The 9,049-nt window shown below is 53.8% G+C and overlaps 1 protein-coding gene across 1 annotated transcript in view; it reads left to right on the forward strand.

Moving 5' to 3' along the window:
* The window catches only part of CCDC43 (coiled-coil domain containing 43), an 8,717-nt gene extending 439 nt beyond the window's left edge, over positions 1-8,278 (forward strand). The window contains exons 2-5 of the mRNA XM_027667911.1: positions 3,032-3,119; positions 4,906-5,044; positions 5,654-5,712; positions 6,832-8,278. Coding sequence (XP_027523712.1) covers positions 3,032-3,119; positions 4,906-5,044; positions 5,654-5,712; positions 6,832-7,019 — 474 coding nt within the window. The 3' untranslated portion in view covers positions 7,020-8,278. The remainder of the gene's footprint in view (positions 1-3,031; positions 3,120-4,905; positions 5,045-5,653; positions 5,713-6,831) is intronic.
* Positions 8,279-9,049: the final 771 nt, after the last annotated feature.

The following is a 9,049-nucleotide window of genomic DNA, read 5'->3' on the forward strand; positions in this document are numbered from 1 at the left end:
ACCCCCTTCCCGGGATGGATAATCCCCTTCCCGGCTGGATCACCCCCTTCCCGGGATGGATAATCCCCTTGCCGGCTGGATCACCGCCTTCCCGAGGAGGGACGCACCTCCGTGGGCCTTTCTGTCCCCTCCCCGGGACCCTTGTGGTGTTTTGGGTGGGTTGCGGGTTTGTGCCAGCTCGGGGCCGGTGGAAGCTCTGGCAGCGATCCCCGTTATTTGTGTGCAGGGCTCGGGGGTCACTCCCGGGAGAGCCCTGGCGTGGTTTGAGATGACTTTTAAGGATAAATCCCCCGGCGATGGTCTGGGAGGGTGTTGGGAGCTGCTCCCGTTCCCCACAGCACGTGGTGTCTGCCAGGACGGGCAGGAACAGCCGCGGGGGAGCTCAGGGCTTGTCTCTGCCCCTGGCACATTCCTGGGACAGAGCCAGGGGAGTGCAGGAAGGGATTTCTCTTCCACAGTCCTCTCCTGGATGATTTTTGTAGTGTCTCGGGGTGTTCCATAAAGGGATGTTTCAGAGTGTGAGATGTTAATTAGTGAGTGGTGCTGCTGTTGGTAACAGTCTGCTGATTTCCTTCCAAAATACCAGTGTGGGAGCACAAAACCCAAGGGGGCTTGGTCATTAAGATCAGGTTTTTGTTATCACAGGTTACAGTGTCACCTCGTTCGTGCTGTTCACTGGCTGTGCCATTTCAGGCAGGTTTTCTAGAGGTCAGAGCACCCTCAGTGCCTTTGCCACCCCCCCCCCCAGGGCTGTACACCAGCAGTGAGCTCCTTCCTGCAGCTTTGAGCCTAAAACAGCAGGAGAAGCAAACAGTGTTAGGGACAGAGCCAGATGTCTTTGCAAAGTGCTGTTCTGGAGTAGCCAAGGTTAATTAATGTCTCTTTAATTACCAGACTTGCTTCACTCCATCACCAGAGTCCCCTGTCTGACCCTTGCCAGGCTTGGGAGTGTCCTGGCTGAGCTGAGGCCCTTTCCTGACATTCTGCTGTTTTCCCTTTTCTCCCCAGTCCTGAGTTCCCATCAAGTCCAGGACTGTCTGTGCCCTCTCACTGTCCCATCACAGCCTGTTCCTTCTCTTCCTTTGCTCCTTTGCAGTTTCCAGCTCAGTTGAATTTTTCTGCAATTCCTGTAAAACATTTTAGTCTGTTGAACGCTCAGAATTTGTAATTACTCTTTTTATTATGTTCTTTTTTCCCCCCTATTCTTTATTTGTAGATTCTGTGCTTATTTCTCTATTGACTTGTGAAACAATCTTTTATTTTGTGAATTGGGGCCTTTCTTGCCAAGTCTTTTCTCTTAGTTCTGTACACAAATTCCAGGTGATTTTTTTGTTCATTTGTTTGTTTTTCTTTGTTCATTTGTTTGTTTTTCACAACCATTATGAAAGTGAAGCTCAGGTGACATCTGGACTCGTGTCTGTGGTTCCACAGTGCTGACCATGCCTTGCACTAGTTCATGAGTTTATTCAAGTGTCACCATTTCCAATCAAGGAATTTAAAATTTGGTTCTGTTTCTGTCCAGTTCTTTTCTTCAAACCAGACAGAACCTGGCTCACTTGTATTTTCCATGGTTATTTTTTCTCTGTATTCACTGAACTCCAAACCAACCTCATTTGTGCCGGTCGCTGCCGTTTCGTTGTGAATCTTCATTTCTCTCCATTTCCCTTCCCATTCCTGTATCTTGGCAATCACTTCCCTGATTTCCTTCCTCCTGCCCCTGAGACAGGTGCCCAGGGAATGTGTCTCTCCCAGCTCTCTCTCCAGGCTTAATATAAATTTCCTTATCATTCTGCCAGCCTTGATTCCTGTGGGCTGGTATTCCCTGCACCCAGGGGAGCCCATCCATTCACAGGATCCTTCTGCCATGAGTGTTCCTGGCACTTAAAAACCCTCCTATCTTAGAATCGTGGAGTCATGGAATGGTTTGGGTTGGGAGGGACCTGAAAACTCATCCAGTGCCACACCCTGCCATGGGCAGGGACACCTTCCACTAGCCCAGGTTGCTCCAAGCCCCGTCCAACCTGGCCTTGGACACTTCCAGGGATCCAGGGGCAGCCAAACCGTGCTGGTTTTCCCTCTCTTCCTGTGCCTTGCTGTGTGCCAGGGCTGGGAGGGTCCCCCTGACTGCCCCTGAGGTGCTGTTTCCCTGCACATCATCCTTGTTGCTCATCCCAGGGCGTGTTCCTGGCAGGATCCTGGTGTCACTCCTGGTGGGAGTGGGGTTGGTGGGTTCTCCCAGACCTAAAAACCCACCTGCTCTGAGCAGAAGAAATTCTTTTCTAGGCAGAGTTCATCAGGCTTTTGGCCTCTCAGGGCTTTCGGCATGGGCAGGGGGAGGGCTTTGCCTGGCCAGGGTTTGGTAGCAGGGGCACAGGGGTGACTTCTGTGAGAAGCTGCTGTAAGCTTCCCCGCTGTCCAGCTGTCTCTGAGACACCTGGTGCCTCTGGAATAACAGGGGAAAGAAGAGGGGAAAAGCCATCTGTGGATGCTCAGTAATGAAGAACAGTGTGGGTGCCCCTGCTGCCACCACTGGGTCGTGTCTGGTGCTCCAGGAAGGCCAGGGGACCACACTGTCCCTGCTGCTGACAGGGGATGGTCTGTCAGTGCCACCACAGTGGTGTCAGCTCCATCCTGGCCCTGACCCACAACTTATCCAGAGTCATTTATTCCCTTCTGTGGGCATGGAGGTGACATTGAGTCGCTTCCCTGCGGCCTTGCTCAGGAAGAGAGAGGACTCTGGGCGGTAGATTTTGGGAGCAGAGATCCCCAAGTGCCTCCTTGTGCCTGTGCCTGTGGTACCAGCACAGCCCCGTCATGAACCCCGCGTGTGTTGGAGCTGTTGGTGTGCAGAGGGACCAGTCCTGGTGTGATTGTGTCACCCCAGGGTAACCAGAGTCCTGTGGGTGTGTTTAATGAGCAGATTTGGGGTGAAAAGCTGTGTCCTGAGCTCACTGCTGGGGCTTCAAATTCTTTGCAGCTGGTACTTCTCCTGTCTGACTCCAAGACTGAGGAATCTCATTTCCCTCACTAGGAAGAAGATCTCTTGAACGATGTGTGCAGGGAGGTCGTGGAGAAGTGGTCTGACTCTCAGGTTGTTGATGCCAAAGAGGAAAAAGAAGGTACTGTGCTCTCAGGGTGCCTTGGGGTGCTGACCTGTCCCTCATTCCATCACTGCTCAGTTCCTGCTCCATCCTGAGGTATGGAATGGGAAGGAGCAGTTCCACTTTGGGCTGTCCCTGCTGCTCTTTGGGTTCATCTCCCTGCAGGGGAAAAGCTCTTTTTTGTTTATTTTTTCTTTTTTTTCCCTGTGGGGGGGTTGGAATGCCGTGGTCATTAAGGTCCAACCTGAACCATTCTGGGATTTTTTTCAGGAATCTTTTCCAGCACACCCAGGGCTGTCTCTGCTCAGCACTGACACTGCAGCTGCACTCTGGGGGGAGATGCAGCAATTATGGCATAAAACACCTGTCTGCTTCAGTTTATGCCAGTCTGGAAAGCAGCTGGTTTGGACAGGCAGCTGGAGAGCTGGGCTGTCCCTGCTGCTGACCCCAGGAAAACACCCCTGTTTCCATTTCCAACATCTTCCCTTAAAACTCCCTTTTTTCCGTAAGTGCTTGTTGGAGGAAGCTCTGTGAGGCTGCTGATGAACCATCACTGCTCCTTCCCCACCTGTGGGTACAGTCCCACTGTTCCTGTGTCCCCTGAGTCCATCCCTGGTCCCTGAGCAGGAGCCCTGTGCTGGAAGGATTTGCTGGTTCAAGCACACTGAGATCAATGAGTGACATTCCAGCAGCAGGGACCTGACCCGAGCCTGGGACAAGGGAACATCCCTTTGGGCTAAATCCTGCTTTTTGTTTGCTTTGCATTTTGCTGTCACTCCTGGTTGCAAACAGCACATTGTCAGTGCCCAATGTCACCCGGGAGTGGCTCTGGCAGTGACCAAGCCCAGCATCCCCCTCTCCCTCACCCCCTGGACACGGCAGCTCCACCACGCAGCAGCTCAGTGGCTTTCCCCAAAAATTCTTGGCCTGACCTTGCCTTTCCATGCATCAAATAAAATAAATTCCTGCTGGGGACAAGTGACTGGGATCGCTGGAGCTGCTGCTGAGCTCCTCCTGCTCCTGCCAGTGCTCACCCACAGGGATTTTTCTTGTCACAGAAGGGCAGCAAAGTGTGTCTGAGTTCATGGAATTCAAGGGTTTAATTATTTCACTGGGGCTCCATGAAAGGATAAATCACCACTGAAGTCTGTGTTCTACTCAGAACAGCAGAACCCTGAGCATAAGTGATTGACAGACTAAAAAATGATTTGGTGTCAAAACTTGGAGGTCATTTTAGGAAATGGGCAGCAGAATTTCAGTGTTAAAGGTAAATCAGCTGTTGGTCTCTCCTGGTTGGGAGCAAAGGGAGAGCACAACACTGATCCCTCACTTTGGGTTTCCAGAATTTTCTCATTGGTGGGGTTTTAAATATGTACTTAAATAAACTTATTAAGCTGCTTTGAAGTGGAAGAGAATGTGATTTGGAGTCAAATGGATTTTCATTAGGCAGAGCCTGAGTGATTCCAGTTTCATTGTGAAACTTCCCTTGCTCCAGGAAAAACAGTGTCTGCTCCAGGAATACCAGTGTGTGCTGGTGGCTGGGCACAGCACAGGGAATTCCCCTCACAGGGAGAAGCCATTGTCACGTCACTGTGTCACTCCCTCACTGGCCCAAACAAGTCCCATTGCAGCTCCCCAGCAGCTTGTGAGAGCAGGGGGTGTTTTTAAGTGAGAGCTCTCCCTCTGGGTGGTGTGTTTGTCCCACAGGACACGCTTGGGCTGCAGAGGGAGGAGGCAGCGATGGCCCCAGGGCTCAGGGCCGTGACTGCAGCCCGGGCTGACACTGTCACTCCTCTCCTGCCAGATGAGGTCCAGGCCATTGCCAGCATGATGGAGAAGCAGGCCAGGATCGTGGTGAAGCCCAAGGAGGTCTCCTCCCAGGAGGAGAAGCAGAGGAAGGCTGCTCTCCTGGCCCAGTATGCCAATGTGACTGACGAGGAGGAATATCCTTCCCTGTGCCGGCTGAGACTCGGGGCTTTGGGGGACAATGTCTGCTCTAAACCTCCTGCAGCAGCAACACCTTCCCGGCTTTGCAGGGTCTGGTGGGGAGAGCTGGGGAAACTTGCCAGTCTTCCTTCTCTGTGGTAAAATAACTTCTATGGACAAAGCATGAAAGCTCCCAGTCTGTGGAGTGCTGGGAGCAGATGCTCCTTGGAGGGTGTTTCTCCCACCAACATGTGGCTGTGAAGGTTTGCCCAGCCCAGGGGTGGCAGGAGACCCCTGTCCCTCTGTGAGATGGTGCTGAGTTTATCTCTTGCTTTCTCAGGAGAAATCTCCTGAAAAAATCCTTTACAGAGTGTGTGGAGTGGGAGGGTTTGGAGGTAACTCTTGGTGATGCTGAGGAGGGAACTCTTCCCTGTACAGCAGAGTGAATGGGAGGGAATTGTACCCAGCCCTGGAGCAGCAGGGGCTGAGCATGGGAGTTGTGCCTTCCTGGTCTGTGTGAGTTCAGCTGCTCCCTCCTGCCTTGAAAAGTTGTTATTTGAGGTGTTTGGAGTGGTGTGACTGTGGAGAGGCACAGGTTGATGTGCCTGTTTCCTTAATTCTCTCACCGGTGGGGACGAACAGGATGGACCGACTGGGACAGCAGTAAACATTGGATCTGAAAAATGTATCCTTTGAACTCCTGGTGACTTGGGCTGTTTGGCAGGCAGGCAGCCCCCATGGGGAGCTTCCCATCCTTCCTTTCCTGTGCTCATCTCCCTGTTTCTTTAGGGCCACCTTTCCAGCTTGGGGATTGGTTTTTCTCTCTGTGTAGCCCGACCTTGCAGTGACAGTGACACTGCCCTGTCAGACGGTTCTCCTTCCTCTCCCCTATTCCTTCCTTCCCTCTTTGACCTCCCTGCAGCTTCACAGAACAAGGACAGTTCTCCCAGAAGCTCAGATCAATGTTAACTAGTGTCCAAAGAGGGAAATCACACCAGGAATGAGGCTCCTCAGGCCACGGCACAGCTCCAGGTGGGCAGGACCAGGGGTCCTGTGTCCGTCTCAGGATGGTGACTTGGGACAGTCCTGGGGCTCCCAGCTGGCAAGTCTAAGATGGAAGCAGGTTTTATCACATAATTAAACATGAAACATAAATTATTCTTGTCGGTACGTTAGGGACAGATATGGATCTGTCTGCACTACATGCCTGTACACACATGTATGTGTGTGTTAGAACATGTCTCACAGCTGCAGTGAGTCCACTCAAGGCTCTACCCTGCGTGTTTTCTTCCTCTCAGGTTTGTAGAGGTTTGACACATTTTTTTACACATTCAGCCTTAAGAACCTGGAGACACTTTCATTTTTCTTGGAAAAAACTGTACAATCATTAAGGTTGGAAAAACCCTCTGAGATCATCCAGTCCAGCCATCCCCCAGCACTGCCAAGGCCACACTGACCCACGTCCCCAAGGCCACATTCAGACAGCTTTTAAATCCCTCCAGGGATGAGGACTCCACCACTGCCCTGGGCAGCTGTGCCAGGGCTGGACAGCCCCTTCCATGAAGGAATTTTCCCAATATCCAACCCCAGCTCCCTTAGCTGCTCCAGACCCTTCCTTCTCACGGAGCCTGCGATTATTCTACCTGGCTTTTCTATCTGGAAAAACAGATCCCTTTTCCTTTCTCCATTCCTCATTCCCCGATTCCTTACCTGCCTGGTGAGGAAGCAGAAGTGGGAGTTGGCAGGTGAAGGGGGAGGGTAGAATAAACTTGGCCGGAGCGTTGTGGGCCCTTAACTCCCCCAGCGCTGTTCCGGAACACCAACGTGGAGGATGTGCTGAACGCCAGGAAGCTGGAGCGGGAGCTGCTGCGGGATGAGTTCCAGAGGAAAAAAGAGCAGGATAAACTGCAGAGGGAGAAGGACAAACTGGCCAAGCAGGAGCGGAAGGAGAAGGAGAAGAAGCGGACACAGAAGGGCGAGCGGAAGCGGTAGCTGGTGATTCCCAGCTGGACTCTCAAGGGATAAAAATAATTCTGAATACGGTGTGTGTTTAAAAAGCAGCAGGAATTGTGGGCACATGGCTGGGAGTGGTTCTTGGGAAGTGTTTCCTTTTTTTTTGGCTTTTTTTGGGTTTGTTACATAGCAGAAAAGAAACTCTGAGCAGCTCCTGGAGCTGTGTGCCCTGTGCTAGTGGTGTCAGTGTCCCCGTTGGTGCTCGTGGCCAGTGTCTGTACCAAAGAAGGGTGATTATGTCCATGGTGTTCAATTGATCCATTTTTACTTCTGACCACCCCAGAGCAGAGCACGGTGGAGGAGTTTGTTCAGGTCAGGACACGCTGCTCTGGGGCAGATGTGGATTTATTTACACAAGCCTTGAAAAACATCTTTGCAAATCCCTGTGTTTGTGCTGCCAAGAACAACGCTACAGCCCTGCTCAGGCTGGAGCAGGATTGGAGCTGGGCTCAGTGTGGGCAGTGCTGGTCTGCAGCACAGCAATGAAGTGTGTGAACTAGAGATGAGCTGTAGCGACACGACTGCACCACCCGTGGGCTGTGGGTGAGGGAAACGCCCCGTGGGCCGGAGCATCGGCCTCCACAGCAGCAAACCACGCTCCTTACAGGATTTTAAGACTCCAGGTAGCTGGAAAATGGTGCTCCCCAGCTCCCTGATGTTCTGAGGGGGAGAACACAGACTGTTATTTCCACAGCTCTTGCCAGGGTGAAGCTCTGAGGCCGTCTGGGCACCGAGCAGGGCGAGCCAGGGATGCACTGGAGTCACCAGCCCGTTGCTCTCCCTGAGCACAGCTCCCATCAGGAATCAGGGTCCGAATGATTTTCCTGCCCCAAAGGGCTTGTCCCTGCTGTTCCAGCCTTTCTTGCAACGGTGTCACCCACCTTGGGAAGGAAAACACTAATCCTGTGAATGGAGGGGAAGGAGGAGCTGCAGCACTTTCAGGGCCCTGTGCCTCGGCCCTGTGCCACATCCTGCTCTGCTGCCCGTTGGCTGCGACGTGCCCTGTGTCCTGTGCTCCTGAACTCCTGAGCTCCTGAACTCCTGAACTCCTGAGCTCCTGAGCTCCTGAGCTCCTGAACTCCTGAGCTCCTGAGCTCCCAGGGTGCCTGACCCAGCACCTGCTTTTGGCACCGCTCTGACTGCAGGGCCGGGCCTCTCCTCACCCCCTGCTGCGCGTGTGACTCTGCAACTGCTTTGTCTTTGGACTTGAACAATAAATCTGGTTGGCCAAGACGTGGTTCCTCTGCCTCAGTGCCGTGGCAGTTCATGCTGTGGTGCCCATGGTGCAGTGCCCTCTGTCCCTGCTGGCTCCTTGCCCAGCAGCAGCATTTCAGAGGCGTCGCCCGTTGCTGCCGTGCTGCAGGTCCTGCTCCATTCACGCCTTGTTTCCCAGGGCTGTGGTGCCCCTTCCGCCCTTGCCAGGCGCTGTCCCAGCTGTGCCTCTCCCCAGGGCTCGGCTCCCAGCCTGGCCTGGTGCCCTGCGCTGGATCCTGGCTGGATCCCCGTGTTTTGGGTGGCTCAGGCAGCTGTTGAGGGTGGGGTTGTCACTCAGCCCCGGCCCTGTGGGAACGTGGAGCACAAGCCCTGGGCCGAGGCTCTGCCCGCCCGCGGGGCTCAGCCGCTGTTGGTGGCCCGGGCGATCTCACTCCTGCTGGCAGCTCACTTGCCCTGGCAGCAGCAGCTGCCCGCCCTTGCCAGCAGACGTTCTGGAGCTGGGCATCCAGAGCTCTGCCACCTGGCACTGACCTGCCCAGCCCTCGGCTTCCAAGGAAAACACCAGCCCAGGGCTGGAGCTGCCCCCCTGCAGGGACACTGCACAGCTGAGCCTCTCACGGCCTCTGGAGACGTTTGGTTGTGAGGAGGAGCAGTGTCCACCTCCCCATGAGAGGAGCACTGAGGCCCCTCTGTCCAGGAACAGGACACATGTGTGCACATTCCATCGGGTCTGTATGGATGCAAGAAGGGCACAGTCACACACACGGTGGGAACAGGCTCCCACAGCCCAGCAG

Source organism: Corapipo altera, unplaced genomic scaffold, assembly GCF_003945725.1.
Source record: "Corapipo altera isolate COAL_440 unplaced genomic scaffold, ASM394572v1 174, whole genome shotgun sequence".
In the NCBI taxonomy this organism is placed as follows: domain Eukaryota; kingdom Metazoa; phylum Chordata; class Aves; order Passeriformes; family Pipridae; genus Corapipo; species Corapipo altera.